This window comes from Saccostrea cucullata, unplaced genomic scaffold (assembly GCF_032062105.1).
Source record: "Saccostrea cucullata isolate Sc308-1 unplaced genomic scaffold, CSIRO_AGI_Scuc_v1 ctg1048, whole genome shotgun sequence".
NCBI lineage: Eukaryota > Metazoa > Mollusca > Bivalvia > Ostreida > Ostreidae > Saccostrea > Saccostrea cuccullata.
In genome coordinates, this window is record NW_026920292.1 from 49,670 (window position 1) to 67,985 (window position 18,316).

The 18,316-nt window shown below is 31.5% G+C and overlaps 1 protein-coding gene across 1 annotated transcript in view; it reads left to right on the top strand.

Moving 5' to 3' along the window:
• The first annotated feature begins 134 nt into the window (after positions 1-134).
• The window catches only part of LOC134246408 (sushi, von Willebrand factor type A, EGF and pentraxin domain-containing protein 1-like), a 31,571-nt gene continuing 13,389 nt past the window's right edge, over positions 135-18,316 (top strand). Inside the window, exons 1-8 of the mRNA XM_062728775.1 lie at positions 135-201; positions 292-319; positions 431-560; positions 886-1,016; positions 1,121-1,297; positions 1,731-1,916; positions 2,493-2,747; positions 2,858-3,055. Coding sequence (XP_062584759.1) covers positions 136-201; positions 292-319; positions 431-560; positions 886-1,016; positions 1,121-1,297; positions 1,731-1,916; positions 2,493-2,747; positions 2,858-3,055 — 1,171 coding nt within the window. The 5' untranslated portion in view covers position 135. The remainder of the gene's footprint in view (positions 202-291; positions 320-430; positions 561-885; positions 1,017-1,120; positions 1,298-1,730; positions 1,917-2,492; positions 2,748-2,857; positions 3,056-18,316) is intronic.

Below are 18,316 nucleotides of genomic sequence, written 5' to 3' on the forward strand. Positions count from 1 at the left end.
CAACAATGATATAATAAAACGTTCATATATATTGCCATTATATTGGCATTTTACCAAAAGCTGCGGCAAATATCTTCCGTTTTTTTCTCTATAAAAGTTATTTCTTCTTTAAAATGTGTTATTAAGACATCCATGATGGGTCTTCGATATTTATTCTTATGCGGATTCTACATTTCTCAATATCTTTATGCTCATGGAAAAGTGAGTAATCTATCAATTATTTTATGAAAGTGGATATTAAATCATAATAAACATCACATATTTTTTATATCAATTTTTTTTTATTTTTAGGATGACTGTTTGTTCTGTTCCCAATCAGGTTTGCTTTTTAAAAATTTTCGTGCAATTTTCATATTCATCACTTTATTTAAGTTTAATTATATTTAGGATATAAATATATCAATTTTGACCTATTTTTTTCTATTTGAAGTTGACACAACTCGTCCAAGATTCATCAATTGCCCTAACGATATACTTGTGACAGCTGACGGGGGAACGCGGACAAAGTCTGTTAACTGGACAGAGCCACAGGCAATAGATGCCAGAGGCGGATCTGTAATGTAAGTATTCTTTCTTCAAAAATTTTACCTTCTAAAATGTTGATAAATAAAACCTAAATAAGATTGAAAACATTTTCTTCGTAAACTCTGGAATTAGTTATTTTGGTGAGGATTCAATTTTTGTTGTTTACGTAATGAAAAATAACCCCTAGATTTTATGACCTAAACATATTGTAATATAATATCAATAATTTACCATATTCCTAAAATATCAAAATGCATTCCTCTAAACATGTAATGATAACACCATCAAAACAAGTACTTTTACAACATTATAATGTTCGAAACACATCAATATCTAACCCTTTGTCTTTCGGTTCATTAGTGTAAATAGAGTGAAGGAAATATCGACCCAGCAACCAGGGGACACCTTCCGGGGCAAGACTTTAATAAGTTACACAGCCCGGGACGATATAGGAAATATGGCAACGTGCTCCTTTACCATTACAGTAGCAGGTATTATAAAAAATGTCAACATCCCAAACAGTGAATACATGTAAGATAAAGATAAGTTGAGACCGATTTTCATCTAAATTTTATCTTCAGAACATCTTTTTTAGTGTCCCAATGCTCATTCCCTGAAATGCATGATGTGATTAGACACTGTGACCATTACGACACACGATACGGAACCAAATGCGAATTTGGTTGTCACCATGGTTACGTTCTTAATGGTTTAAAGCAAATCAAATGCCAGAGTAATGGGACATGGAATGGACATTTCCCAACCTGTGAAGGTTTTTTGTCTTAGGATACTGTATTCATTTCTTTGTACAGCCACGTAGCATAGTTTTTGAAAGTGGAGTTGGGAGGGGGCAGCCAGAGATAAAAATCCTTAACTGAAAAAGTTGACAAGCAAAAAAAAAATAGAAATAAAAAGAGGGAAAAAACAAAAGCAGAAGCAAACTTTTTCCAATACCAACTTCTCTCAATTTTTTATACAACATTTTCATATATCACAAAAACCTAGGGGGGGACTAGCTTTTCAATGAACATTTCCTATAGTATAAGTAATGTTGGAAAAAAAGTGAAGGGAGGGGGCAGCCCCTGCCCCCTGTTGCTACGTGCCTGTTATTATCTCTTAGTTATCGATTTTATTAAAGAAATAATGCAGTTTTCTGTTATAACAATAAAAAATTATGATTTTATTCTTTGCATGTCTTATTTCAGAGATACTATGTCCATCACTTCCTCAAAGGAAAAACGGGTCTTATTACACCTGTACTAAAGGGAATCGATACGGAAGTGAATGTTCAGTTATATGTCCCCCCGGGTTTGACATTCCTTCGGGACAAGAAAGGGTAAATCTTTGCAACAAAAGTGGAAGCTGGCAAGTGATAATTCCACCATGTGAAGGTGAGGGTCGACGCTAACACTTCATATTCTTAAAGAATCGTGTGACTGATATTCGAATTAAAGCTCGAGAAAAAAATAACTTTTTCCGCAAAAATAATCCTTCATATACTCAAATGTTGACTCGTATTTTCCGAACAAATGGATAGGCTATTTTTGCACACTAAACTATCTATTACCCAATGAGCACATACAGGACCAGGTTTGTCGGTAGACTGGAAAAGTTTACTCCTTCATGGCATCTAATCCCAAATGTTTTTAGGGATAGATGTTTGCTCTGCTTCTAAATTTTATAGTTCCAAGGGCCTTTTGAATATAATTACTGTTTGTTATATTCTTTTTCCAAAAGAAATGCATTTCCCCTTTAAATATTTTTTTTAAGTATACATATTCTAAATGTAATGTCAAGCGGATTTATATGTTTTGGCGTATGTTATTGTGACATAAGTAGACAACACAGACTTTTCGATATAAAATAAATAAATTCTTTTTCTTTTTTAAATCAAAAGAGTAAAACAACCTGATTTAAATAATAACCAAAACTATAAACAAGAATTATAAGACATTTCAATGCTTCAGATATTCTAAAGCCAGAAATTAAAAACTGCACCCCTTTGGCTTACGGAATAGCGGATGAAAATTCTACAATAGGAGAAATTTACTGGGATGAACCATACGTCTACGATAACGCCGATAAAAGCATTGTTTTAAAAAAGAATGGTACCATTTCACCCCGAGACAAAATTGAGGCTGGGACGCACTATGTAACATATACAGCTGAAGATAAGACAGGCAACACCGCTAGACCGTGTACCGTGGCACTGTCTATGAGAGGTATTAATTCTGCATTTAACAACTATTTTGCTGCATTAGTTCAAAGCATTAAATAAAATAATTTTATGAAATAAATAATAAAAAATGGTTTTCTTTCTATTATTTTTCAGTGTTAACTTGCAGACGACCTTACGGCAATAATTTCCTGTCTGTGAATTGTCCTTGGGGATATCGATATGGAGCGCAGTGTTATTTTTCATGTAGAATCGGATCTAAATTGGATGGACCAAACATCACAAACTGTGTCAGGAGCAAGGATGGAAAGTATGCCTACTGGGATTGGGGAGAAAGACAGCCCAAATGTTTAGGTAATAAAAGATGAAGATATTCCGTAGGCATTATAGCATACAAAAAGATAGGTACAGAATAAGTAAAAAAAATATCATGAAATTGAAAAACAAAATATCTACTAGAATATACGTTGAAAACATACAACATAAACAGAAAATTGTGATATAAAGATTAAACTATGGCACGCCAAATTCACAAAAATTAGCAAAACAGTTTCGCTGTCGATAAACTAGGTTTATCGGTTGTAAACTATAGTTTACGGACTGTAAACTATAGTTAACAACGTTAATCTATAGTTTACAACCGTAAACCATAGTTAATGCGATAATCTATGTTTCACAACCGTAAACTATACTTAGCACTGAAAACAATCATTTGCGATTGCAAAACATAGATTATCTGATAAATACAGTTTCACGATTTGTAAACTATAGTTTACAAACCGTTAACTATAGTTAACGATCTGATAAATATAGTTTCACTATGATTAACAACTCTTAACTATAGTTTACGATTGTAAACTATAGTTTACAAACGTGAATCTATGTTTATCAACAAAATCTATTGTTAACGCTTATTACAGAGAGATAAACTTAGATTATCATTCGTAAACTATAGTTAACAACCGTTAAATATAGTTTTACAGATGAAGACTATACTTAACGAATCGTTAACTATAGTTTACGGTTTGTAAACTATAGTTTACAGTGATAAACCTAGTTTATCAAATTTGAAGCTAGGTTTATAATTTTTGTGAATTTGGCGTGCCATATTAAACAATCATATATACAATTTACATGTGGGCACCTAGAATTAAACAAATAAAATGTAGAAAGGTTCAATCATTGTGTAAAATTCGAATCCTCCTCTTACTGAACAAATTGTATAATAATTCTATTCTTAACACAATTTACGATTGGGTCTATAAAGGATATTAGATATAAAAATAACCTTCAAAAGATACTGGATCCTTAACTTGAAACTTTTCTGTGTCAAGAGGTCCATGCATCCATGTATCTTTTCATTTGTCAGTGTTTTTTTGTTTTTTTGTTTTTTGAGATTCTTTAGTGGAAGATCTCTATTAATAGCCAAATGTTAATTATCTTAGCGAAAAAGAGGAAAAAATATAATAAAAATGTAATTTGAAAAAAAACATGAATTTGAAGGTTGATCAAAATGTTTGCAAACTATTTAAACTAACTTTCATAAGGCAATTCAGATTAGGTTTCAGTGGGGTTTTTTATCGTTTGAAGTAGTCCTCCCCTCCTCCGCTACTTAGAGGTTGCACTACAGTATTTAATTCTGCTGTATATTCTTACCAAAAATGTGTAAGTTTGAGTAGATGTAATTCATTTAAAACAAACTGCTGAGAAATTTCCTTTTCAGATCTTGTAAAACAATTCTTTATAAAGATTTTAGTACCAATTGGGCAAAAAATACATAGCCATCCAGCAAGGCACAAGTTTGTTTCGGTCGAAGTCGAGCAGGTGCTTGAAAATCTAATCCAGGGCCTAATCACTCTCCACTCAAGTACAGTACATAGAAAAATCAACACGCACTAAATTTCAATAAGTCTGGTTAATACAAGAAGGTAACATGATGTTTTTCATCTCATAAAAAAATTCAGTTACAGAATTTCTCAGAAATGGCCAACTCTTGGATATAGGATAGATGGATAATTATTAAAGAGCAAGGTGACCATCGCAACCCGAGTACTCTGTCTGCCAACTGTTTATTATCCTATATGGATATAGAATGGGTGTTTTCTCTTAATCATATCGGATACGTTTAAAGTCGACTATATCTTAGGGATTTGAAAAAAAAAATGTTATTGTTAAGACATTTACCTATTCTTTTACCTGTAACCTGGCAATCTTCCAGAGCAAATTACTGGGTTCATTGTGTAACAGAACGAATTACAAATGTTTTTTAAGGTCCTCCGATCCTCAGATTCTGAAAATCATGCATTGAACAAATTGAAAATGCTCACAAAAATATCCGTGAATTCTCAGAGTAACGTGTGTTTTTCCACATTAATTCATTCTTCAAACTACGTATACATCTTTAAAGAAATCATATCACATTGGGAAAATTAGGAAATCTTATTTTTCAGGAAATGCATATTTGAACATGTACTATGCATTTTCCCATTCGAATTTGATCAACAAATACATTTTAGAAAGAAAAAAAAATAAAAATCATAGGTTTCCAGCTTTTTGAAGATTTTGCACAATTTCTATACATATATGGTGCTTTTTTTTTAATGCGACAATTTTTTTTCCTCATCATTTATTTCCCAGACCTATAACAGTCAACAGCTGATAAGTTGGGCAGCTGCCAGGGATGGGACCCTGACTAAGCTCCCTCTATAACAATACATAATAATAATCCCTACAGCACCACGCAGGGTGCTTTATTATTTAAATACAAAGTCACACATAATTTTACATCTAATACATATTATAAATAAAATAATATAAGTATATATAAATATGGAATCAGTTTTGGTGAAAATGTGACAATAGAATGTAAATATATAATTATGAAAACATCATTATATTATTATTTAAATCTGTACTTAGGAAAACAGGTAACAGTTAATCAAAGTCTGTAAGCATATTAATTTTAAATTTCTGTTGAAGTTACTCTTATTATTTCTTAAGAGTTGAAAGATTGATTTCATTTTTTTCTTGAAATCACTCAAGAGTGCTGAATTTGTAATATTTTTATTTTCATACTTAATACTGTTTCTTGTTTTCCATATTGAACACTTGTATATATAAATCAAGGTTAATACATATTCGAACATGTTTGGGTTCTCCAGCGAATCCCAATAAAACAATACATACATCAACTTTGACTGGATTTACTACAGAGATTTTTAACATTATATTTTGTACCAATTATAAAAGTGGTTTGACATGTTTACATTCATAAAATAGATGTTTCTGGCTCTCAATATTTGATTTACAGAAAAATACAATTACCATTTGAAAAACCCATTTTGCTTAATTTTTCTTCAGTGTATAAGATGTTATGCAAGCATTTCCATTGAAATTCTTGAACCTTTTGTTTTAACCTAACTTCATAAATTGAGCCCCAAATCTTTTTCCATGTAATTTCAATTTGCATCAGTTTCTCCCATTTTTGTTGGGATTTTGGAGTGATATTTTTGTTTAATACTCTTTGTATTTCTTTGAGTTTGATATCTTCAAAATTTATGAACTTGTTTGTTTTTCTTACAAATAAAAAAATATCACACATTACAAAAAAATTATTTATTTCATTATCTATTCTATTTACAGTATTTCTCCCTTCTAGAATGTCAAGATAGGTTTTAGGTATAGCGGTTTTTATTTTACTGTATTCAAAAATCCAACTTCTTTTATCAAGTAGTTTTGAAAATATGTAAGCATTAGTCTTAAAAGTCTTAGTATCATTATCCCAAATATATCCAATAGTTTGTAGACCACATTTAATAAAAGTCTCTATATATAGGCTTTTGCCTCGAAATTGTATATCTTTATTTCCAAAAATCTGACATTTCAAAACTTCATCTTCGCTTTCTGGTGGATAGTGTGATCTAAATTCACTCTATGCCAATAATGCATTTTTATAAAATGTGGGCAGTTTATTAAGAGATATGTTCATAAGATCAGAGCAATTGCAAATAAAATATTCCTGTTTCGGATGAGTATCTTTACTTTTTAGCCAGAGCTTTCCTATAGCATTCCAGTTTTCAAGTTCAGAGTGCATTATTTTGTTTATTGTTTTAATTTGTTTACTTTTAATAAATGTAAATAAATTTATCATGTCTAATCCCCCCTCAGCTTTATTAAGGCAACAAACATTTCTATCTACTTTGTTTACTTCCTGATCCCATATATAAGACCAGATAATGTCATTAATTTTTTACTGTAAATATTAGGTATGCCTCTCATTTCAATTTCATAACCAATAATAGGAATTACAAGATTTTTAATTATTAATGTTTTTCCTTTAAATGTCAAATTTCTAGTTTTCCATACATGAAGGCAATTGATTATTTTTTCTATTTTTTCCATCCATATAGCTTCAATATCAATATCGTATCCGTGGTTCACACCTAAAGTTTTAACATGCATTGTGGTACACTGAATTTTATTGTATTTAGGTTTTTTACCCCTTAATTTTCCAATATATAAGCCCTTTGTTCTAGCAAAATTTATTTTTGCGCCTGATGCTTTTTCATATATTTCAAAGATTTTAAAGGATTCTTCTATATATTCTTCGTCTTTATTGAACAACTGGGTATCATCAGCAAACATATTGATTTTGCATTCAATGTGCTGATTATTATTAGGAACATGTATACCTTTAATGTTGGGATTTTGGCGTATGGCGCAAGCCAAAGTTTCTATTTGTAATACATATAGCAAGGGAGCTATAGGACACCCTTGTCTAGCTGATCTTGATATTGTAAAGTATTTGGAGAGGAACCCATTTGTTTTAATGCAGGTTTTTGCATTTATTAACAACATTTTTATCCAGATGCAGTATTTATTTCCAAAATTAAAGTTTTTACGGTAGAGTCTAACCATTCCCACTCTAATCTATCAAATGCTTTTTGTTGATCAAGAAAAATTATTGCTCCTTTTAAGTCTTCATTATCTGCGAAATCAATAATATCTTGTATAATTCTATTGGCATCGCTTATATTTCTTCCCTTTACAAAACCTTTTTGATCAGGATGTATAAGTTTTGGCAGGACAGATTTTGATCTTTCAGCAAGTATTTTTGCAATTATTTTATAGTCTGTATTTAACATTGTCAGAGATCTCCAATTCTTTATATTTTCGCGTTCTCCCCCTTTGTGAATTAGGGATAAAATACCTCTCGTTTGGGAGTCGCAAAGTAAATTGTGGTTAAAGATATGTTTAATTACTTTGGTAAATTCGTCTTCAATAACATCCCAATACATTTGGTAAAAATTTGATGTAATACCATCTTCCCCTGGTGATTTATTAATTTTTAATGACATTATTGCGTGGTGCTTTAATTTCTTCTATTTACTAAGATTATTGTGAAATACTTAGTGTATAATGATTTTCCTCTCATTGAAAAACACCATAAATCACTTCTAACTTCAGATCATATTAATGGTGCCAAAAGTTAATCAACATTAACATCTATTTCTTGAAAACTGTAATTGTAAAAGTTCTGTTTTGGGGGTAAAAATTTCGACTTTTTATAAGAGCTTTTTGAGAACTTCAAGCTTGAAGCACATTGAGATATAAAATAAAAACCATTGCATGAAAAGAATTGATTTATTATAATTCAAAGAGTTTTCCTTTTGGCTGAGGATCGGAGTACCTTAAACAAATGTTTGACTCCTTTCCTTCATACCACAATCAATCGAAGTCGGGTGACATATTGCGATTGTACGCATGTTTTTGTTGTCCAGGCTGTTTTTCGAAAATGGATGGGACAATATTCCTTAAACATTCCTCAAAGGATGACCACTGGTTGTAGTTGTGTTTTGTGGTCATTCAGTTTCAAAATAACTACCACTGCAATGGAAACCTGCAAAAAAGTGACAAATTTTGTCCGCGAGTGTTCTCTCTGGTCCCTTGAACATTTGTCATGAAACTTTTTTTATTTTAGTTATAAGTAATTTTAGTTGTGCGATTCGCATTTAAAATCTTTTAATAATCTATTATTACCATGGAAACTAAGGGAAAGTGAAAATTCTTAAAATTTTTAAATCAAAGTACTGAAAGGACTGATACGAGTTGATGGTTGTCCAAGCTTAGCTAATGGGTATTGTTTTACTGAAACAAAAATGAAAGTCTTGTCCAGTTCGAGGAGACATACTCTATTGCTTGTAAAAGCAGACTTTCCAGTTATTTTTCATCCTGGGAAATTTTTGTCCACAAGTGATCTTGTAAACGACACGTCTGATTAAGGTGAAAGAAGGATATGGAGATAACGGACAGTATTCAATCTCCAAGTCCATAAAACAATACAAAATAGAAGCAGAGCAAACAAGGACCCCCGAAACATCAGAGGTGGGATCAGGTGCCTTGGAAGAGTGAGTATCCCTTGCCGACCGGTCACACCCGCCGTGTGCTCCTTGTCATGATCAGGAAATAACGGAAAAATCCGTCGTCAATACAGTGTATAAATAATGGACTAACAATTGGTATGAAAAACGTCAGTCAGCATTTGACTCAATGATAAATTGTATTTGCTGACAAGGCCATTGTATCGACCATAGAACTCACCAAATGATGACTTTAAACGAGACTGCTGATATTCTTGTTTCATCAACTTGCTTTTCAATAATTTACCTCGTTTAAGAAATTGTAGAACAAGCTCTTTCGTATCGAATCATCTGATATATATAATTCCTGTATAATCCAGGTGATGAAGGTATATTGCTGCATAAGTAAGGGAAGTTGACGATAGAAAAGTTAAAGTCCTCACGTTTATCATATAGCTTGGTTGTTAGATTACCATTAGTGTCGTTTTCAAGAAAAATATCCAACTATGAAGCAGAAATGTCGGACTCTGTGGTATCTTTTATCTCAAGCTCACCGGGATATATCGTATCGACGTAGGAATGGGAATTACCATTAATAATTGACAATACGTCGTCGATATATCTAAATGTCGAGTTGAAGCAGCACGTGAAGTGTTTTCTTCTTTTCACGCATAAGATTTTGTATTAATTCTGCCTCATAAGTCTGCTAATAACGGAGCGCAATTTATACCCATGCGGATTCCAATAGATTGTTGGAATACCTGGTCTCCAAAAACCACATAGATATTGTCAATCAGAAACTCAAGCATCTTCTTGATGTCAACATCAGAGTACTTATGTGTGCAATCAGAATCTGTTTTAACAAAATATTTTTTCAAATGAACCAATGACGAGGTAAGTAATTTACGAGTTCCTTTTTTATTGAAGAAGCAGCTGTCAGTGATATCAAAAAGCCTGGATTTAAATTTGTCGTGGGGAATTGTTATGTATAAAGTTGAAAAGTCGTAAGTTTTTAAGCTGTTGATTTTTGTCAAGTCTTGTGATTTCAAATTGTCCAAAAGTTCTTTAGAATTTTTAGTATCCACATCTGATTCACACCACTTCTTGAATATATAGTTGCACAGTACTCTTGAAGTTTTTTATTCACTACAGTTACTGTCAATATCTTAGTGAGGAGACCTTTTTAGGGTCAGTAGGAATGTTATGTAGTTTTGTGGAACGAAGGTCATTTTGTGCGCACGTACTTGCAACACGAGAAATGGCCAATATAATTGATATAGATGTAACTGTTTAAATTTTTGATAAAATTCTTTGAAACTCATAATGTAAGGATATATTAGAAGTATAGACAAGACGACATAGTCCAAAAAGCAAGATTTCACGCGCATGCACGTGCAGGCCGTTGTGGTTGTCTGAAACTTAAATCTCATCTTTCTTGTGTTTTGACAAAATCCTTTAAAACTTTGAACATAATCATACATCATGAAGATCTATAGCATGATATAGAAGAATCATCAAGAAACCATACGTGTTGTTTTTTGTACTTTGATCTTGGATACTGTTTGGTATCTCTATATCCTTCACCATATAAGCTGAAGTCCTGTGTTGCAGTAGGTGCTGGCACGAAAAAGAATTCTCCCTACTCAATAGCCTTAAGTGCCGAGTTTAAGACAAAATATGCAGCTCTCCATCGGCAAGTGGTTGTGTGTCCAAATGAGTGAACATTTTCCTTTTGTGAGGTCATAATTATGAAGAAAAACATTAATTATCATGTGCTGTTTAAAAAACATGTGTTTGACTATGTGTGCGCCAAATATTTTCTGATCTGAATTGTGATTTTGTAAATATAGAGATACAATGTAGTTCTCAAATCACCCCTTTGTATTGATATACAAACGTGCTTGAGCATTTAGATTAAAGTTTGCTTAGGAATCTCAGGTTTCACTTTTACATGTTCATAAAACTACATCAAAAGAACTCTTTTTAAAATACAATGCCACATTAAATCTTACTTTTTTAAAATCGTGTCAAATTTATGTAGAATATATCTTTTATTGTGAGCCCGGGGGCTAAGGTACAAATATTACGTAAATCTGATTCTGGTCAAACCTTGTGTGGAAAGGAAAAATCTTTCCAAGAACAATAGTAAGAAAAGGTCCTTGGTCCACAAAGGTTAAATGAAATTAAAAAGGAAAAGTAAAAATAAGATCAGCTATTCAAGAGCACCAAAGTCAAATTAACAAATTTGATTTTACGAGCTACTGTCCTCGTGCTAAGTCTACTTTCTATATATAACTCTTCAACACGTGAAAAGAAGAATAATTAACTAGATTCTCTAGCCCAATATAACAACATGTTTCCATTTCAAAGCTCAAGATTTAAAACTGTGATCAAATGAAAACAGCACCTTCTGTCAATCCGACAACTATGTAAGGCATTCGTAAGTTTCCCCATACATTTCTCGATCATCTCTGGAATTTCCAAGCATATGTGTTTAATGCCTCTTCACATATTTGTGAAGCTTATAGAAATTTTGAGATCGATCACTGTTGTTATCTTTACCTTATACATTATTAAACACAAAACATTAGAATAGTGAATAATAGAGAGGTTTAGCAAAACAACGTGTATGTGTACGTGTAGCACCAGAAATCTGTGTATTACGTCATCACTTTTGCTAATGACGAATTTCTACACGTATCCGCGCACACAGATTACTTGTAGATTGCCAAGTACGCGTAATTTAAAACTTGTAGCTTATAATTTTTTAACTGCTGTTTATTTTTCAAACAGTGTGCGTTTTTCTAAAACTTGAATATTTAATGCAAATAACTGATAAAACAACTGAACGTCAGTAATTGAAAAGTATTAATTTATAGGGAGTTAAAATCACAAGAACTACATTTTCGAAACAGGCTTTGACCGCTTAAAAATATAAGAAATCTGTATAATCTTTTTTTCTCATAAGTACAAGTATATATTTATGTAAAACGGTGGTATTCGTATTAAAGTCATTGCTTTTTCGTGTTTTTTGGATGAATTTTTAATGTAAACCACTTTTACATTTAAAACTTACAAGTACAAGTACCGGTTATACTTTGCTAAACAAGAACAAAAAATGTTAACGTGTACGTGTAATTCTAACTTGTAGTTTACACGTACATGTACACGTACAAGTGAGCTTGCAAAACCTCTCTAATAACTGATCAGAGAAGAGTGTTTTGAACAGTTTCCTTGTTTAAATAGTAACCGTTTTTTTTTTGTTTGAAAATCACATTATCATGAAAGAGATCTGTTTTGACACGTAATGTTTCAAGTGTTGTAACTATTCAAATTCCAAATGTTTGAAGAAAAGTGGATTTTTTCTTATTTGTAAAAATTCTTGTTTAGTTATTATTTATCTGTCAAATTATTTTTTGCCTTTTTGAATTAAAATGTCTGTTCAATTTTATTTTATCTGATTGTTAATAATTGCTTTTTTTCTTCCTCCTACATCAAAACAGGAATATGTACATGAAATATGAAGATTACAAATTAAAATCTAGCTGGACGTCTATTGGAAGCAGAACAAACATAAATAAAATAATTTCTTTAATGATGCAAAGTATCTATATGCATGATCGATCTACGATAATTTTGATTTATTTAAACTTCGCAATTTGCTTATATGCACCGCACCCCTATCACGAAATATTTTCTCCTTCCCAATAAAAAACAAATAGGAAAATAAGAAGGAAACATTTAATCTCATCAAGGAAGTTTTCTCTTCATTGGTTTCACCTAATGCTATTTGTTATCCATGATTTACTATCTATGTCCTTATTTACATTTGGACAAAAGAAATCATATTGTCTTTATTAAGAGTATTTATATTTTCTTTTTACTTTTCCGTATATAATACTTGGAAGTATTATTGTTTACTTTTTTTTATTACAGAAAGAAATAAGATACCTTATATTTTTACAGAGAAAGTTCTTCCTTGTCTAAATTTTCCTTGTTTTTAAGCTTTATGAAATGGTGATGAGGTGGTTCAATTTACGTCAATACTTCAATCTTTCGGTCGTCGACTTTTTTAGCTCACCTGAGCCGAAGGCTCAAGTGAGCTTTTCTGATCACATTTTGTCCGTCGTCCGTCTGTCTGTCTGTCTGTCCGTCCGTGTTTACGAGAGTGCATTTATTGGGTATTTTTCATGCCAAGATTGTACTTATTGGGTACTTTTTGCTTATTGGGTATACCCAATAAGAAGTTTCGCTGAATATGCTTAAAACACCCTAATTGGGTATTTGCAGGTTAGTACCCAACAAAACTTGGACACGACGATTTGTCCAAAAAAGTGTCCAAAAAAGTTGCTTTCACGGACGCACCGTGTTTTGTTGTTTCAGTTTTACATTCGGAACTCTAAATTCTCGAGAGTTCCGAAAATCAACTTCCGTTGATCCTGATCATAACAACGTTTGTTTTCATGGAAAAAAAATATGGCGACTAAGAAACACTTAATGTCAACAAGATTTTCTTATTGACAAGAGAAAAGGTAAGTTTATTCGATTAATATTTATCCATTGCTGGGTTCTTGTTTCAGGAAAATAGATTTTAATGTAATTTTGAAAACAATTGTGCATAAAATTAAAATAGATATATCGGAACAATTAATCCTGAGATGCACTTGTTTGTATTTTGAATTTTCTCTGTCTTTTTAACTCTCTTGAGGGCGAGAAGTATTTAGTAAATGATCGTATATTGTTAGATAATCTTAAATAAATCGAAAGTGTTTATTTTTTGATTTTATATCATAACCAACTTAGTATGTTCTGACAATGTATATTGAAAAGGGAATTGAAAATTTTAACAATCGTGTGTTCATAAATCAGCTGTAAATTATCGGTTCATGTACACAGTATTACAATCGCAAAGTGAGCTGAGATGATGATAAATGGGATAATTGACAACAACTAAATAATTGTATGTAAGTTTATCTCATCTGATATGTAACTTAAGAGATTCATTGAATTACTGAAAAACTTTCAGTAAAAACAGTGCTTCTTTTTGTCTTGATTTAAAATTTGACTGAGTGTCTGCTTTAGTTTGAATTTTTTTTAGTTATTGTTTTTGTCATTTGTTTTAATTAATTTTAAACAATACTGAAATTGATATAGGGCTACTATAACTATTTCGCATGATAAATGTGTAATTAGCATCGCGCTACACCCGGGGCTTCCATTTTTGAGGATGGGGCTAGTGGTTTTTTTGCACTGAGGAATCCCCTTGGGCTATTAGGAATTTTAAAATACACATGTAATACATGAAAAGCACCACCGGTATTTTCACTCTTTTTTGCTATTAAATTCCCTAATATGGAAATATTCCAGGCAGCATGCTAATATTATGCATAAATCTTTACAACTGCATCCATTTTGCAGTACTACAAGACTGATTTACTTTAAAACGATCTTTTATTTCCTAATTTGAATTCCCCCTTTCCTTTGTTTAATATAGCAATATTTGCTTGTACATATATGCCTCGCAGATATCTCATTATTAAATTGTATACATTCACTCAATCAGCTCAATGATGAGTGTCATGCAATTATGTAGCGTTTTTTTAAAGTCATATTTGGCGTAACTGATCAAAAATATATTTTTGAAAAATACAAAATTAAGTAAAGAAATATAGTTAATACATTTAAATTAAAGCTTTTCATACAATTCGGAGCACGGAGAACACCTCGTTTCATCTAATAATACAATTTTATCTTCTCTTTTATGTGTTATTTAAATCTTTTGTTTTTTCTTCCGAGTCGGAGAAAATTCTGAGAATCCAAATTCAATTTTGATATCTTTATAACGCAATTGACTTAGATTTTGTAATTTATGGAAAATTTCTATCTTTATCCTGTTTATATAAAGTAATGATACACATAATAAGTTCTTATAATTTTAGTCTAGTAATTTTCATTGTACATACACCATATATGGCTTTAAATGATTCAAGATGAAAACAAAATTATTTTTGCTTCGTTTTAATTAGACGAACTAGTGAATGACCAGAAAAGGAATATTTAAAATCTTTTTTTCATTTTTTTTTAAATCACTAATTTATATATGATTAAATTTTACTAGCGAAAATTAAATTAAACTTCAATTTTAAAAAGAATCATCTGTAGTTAATACCCTGACTTTTTTCACGATGAACTTTTTTTCAATGTTACTTTTTAACTTTTGCCTCTATATTTGGGCTTGTCACTTTTTACTCGGGGATAGTAACTTTATTGCCACCAAGCTGTGGATTAGAACTTGATTTCCTTTATTGCACAGCGATGACTATGATTTGATAGCACAAAAAGCTAATGGGTTTACGTATGTGAATTTATATGATTAATGCTTACTTGTGATTTTAGGATAACTGGACATAATGATTCCTTTTTTCCATTGATATTACATAAATATTTTCCTAAGCATTATGTTACAATAAATTGGTTTAGATTTTTTTTATAAAAGTAATCAATAATTACAATGGAAATTAAAACCATAATTATGTTCATTGAGGATTTTCAATATGTAACAGGTCAAACAGAAACTTCAATAGTGAACATTGCAGAGAACACACCCATCAGAAGATGACCCTCAGAAATAGGACAATTGTAAGTAATCAGTAAAATGAACAGGAATACTTTATGCCAACCATAAGATTTTTAGAGACATTTTTGCTTCTTAATTTAGATGAGATAGAATGAAAAACTTGTACATACTACATAACTACTAGGCAACCAACCTTTAACAGCAGGAAAGCTTTTGGTATGTGCAATACAGCTACATAAAACCTCTTTAGTATTCATGTTAAGTTTGAGAAAGTACCTTAGTATTTTTTCTAGTGTTTGCCAACATTTTCATGCACACTAGCTGTTTGCTTGTTTGTACTATCATTTTATTTTAAATTCTTCAGATGCCCTTTACCATTGCCAGTTTAGAATCATTTGTTTAAAGGGCATCTGACGGTAGGTTCCAGAACCATATTAATTGTAAATTAAATACTGGGGTACTATACGGTCAAAGGTTATGTTAATACATGTATGACATTTTGTTCTGATAGAGGTGGCATACAGGAAAAGAAACAATACTAGATATCACTTCAAAGGAATAAAACAGCTACATCTTGTAGGTGTATTTTTTTTTAGGATCACTACTTCATGTCTGATGTGCTGAAAGTTATTCATAATCTGTTTGACTGTAATTTTTCATATTTTCAACTTCTATCCAGCTTAGTCAATTTTAATTAAATTTTGTGCAAAGCATACCCCAAGAAGGGGGGATGGAGTGTCAAGTGTGTCTCTGTCCCTGTCAATATAATTTCAAAGCAGTTAGTAAGGTTTTGGTCAATTTTAAATCCTCCTTAGCAGAACCATTGGGCTAAAAGCAATACTAATGTGAAAGCTTTATCATTAAGTGTAGAGATGTTTTTAAAGATTATGTACCCCTAACGTACTGATAGTGTTACATTAGAAGTCTAAAATTTGCAAGGAATAGGTGTAAAATCTTTTTAGAATCTCCTTCTTAACAATCAGAAACTAAAATACTGTCTAATTAATATGCAACATCGTTTTGTGTGTTGAGTGATGATTCCATTTTGATAAAATTATGGCGGATGGGGGTAGGATGAAGATGCAGTAAGACATAGAAGAAAAAAAAAGAGTTGATAGAATTTAGTTTTTCTTCCATTTTATTTATCAATACATATTTCTGAATAAGAAATATACTTCTACTTCTTCTTTGGGTTTGATCAACATAAAGGGTGATCTTGCTGTAGTCAAGAAAAACATGTTTTATACGGCAAAGAAATGCCTTTATCTAATTGCAGAATGAATAAAATGGACAGAGGCAGAACTGAAGGAGATGCATAAAATGAGGAATATTTCAAAGATTGCCTGAGACTAACCACTGCTACTGGATAAACATATGGCAATATAAAAGAGCAGGGTCAATGGAGGTATCATACAGTATAGGCCAAGAGAGACCCTGAAGAAGAAAGTATTGAACAGAAACAAAAATAAAACCATTTTGACATATATTGAAATATAGGATCAAAGCTTTACATGTAAAATTTGGGCATGTAATGACTTTTCTCTAGCTCTAAGACTTGTAACAGTGATGATTTGATTTAATATCTTTATCCCGATTTGTCGAAAAGATTTGGACATAGTGCATCAATTATTTTAAAGTTTTAATACAACGAATTCATTCATTGTACTTGTAACTGAGTTTTCTGGTTCGATACTGTTTTATCGGCTTCAAAACTAAGTTTGTGATTTCCAAACCAGATTAATGAGATCATGAAATATCTTTTAACATCGGTGACTATTTAATCCATTTTTTTACATCTCAGAAGTATTTTTATTATTGCAGGGAAAATGTGCATTGTACATGTATCTGTAATAAACAGGATTATGGAAATTTTCCATATAATTCAACACAATCTTAGCAACTGAAGGCAAATATTTTATCAAGGGTGTGATCTATTTATCAATATGGTTTTCAGCATCTTGCTCTAACTGTAATGACTTGCTCCAAGTTCCAATATTTAAATTTAAATTTTGCAAACATGGTTATAAAATTCTTTAAAAGCCAAATAGTTTAGGCACAAAATGGTTATATATTTCCTATCATTTGTAAAGTGTACACTGAATGAGATGTGGAATGTTAGAATTAAAGTATTAAATATGTTTTGGACTTATGTATGCCTATGCAGATAAATTTGAATTCAACTAGGGAAGGTAAATGTCATACTTATTGGGTTTGCAATCTAATGCAAGAGTATAAATATCCAAGACAAATTTGACAATTTTAATGAAGGGCATAAGGTAACCCAAGAAGAATTGGACAGGTAAACATCACCTGTTGGGTTTTATTCTAATGTTGGGATGTAATATCCAAGAAGAGTTGAACCAATGTTCAATACCTATTGGGTTTTCTTTCTTATGAAAAAAAAATTTGAGTAACCCAAGAAGAATGTCCAATACCTTTAAGCTTATATACTATTGAAGGGATGAAGATATCCAAGAGGAATCGGACAGGTGTCCATTACATGTTGGGTAGTATTCTGATGAGGGGATTCTCAAGAAACCCAAGAATTAGACAAGTGTCCATTGCCTGTTGGGTGGGATGTAAATATCCAAGAGGAGTTGGACGGATGTCCATTACCTGTTGGATGGTATTCTGATGAAACAATTCAAGAAACCCAAGAAGAATTGGACAAGTGTCCAT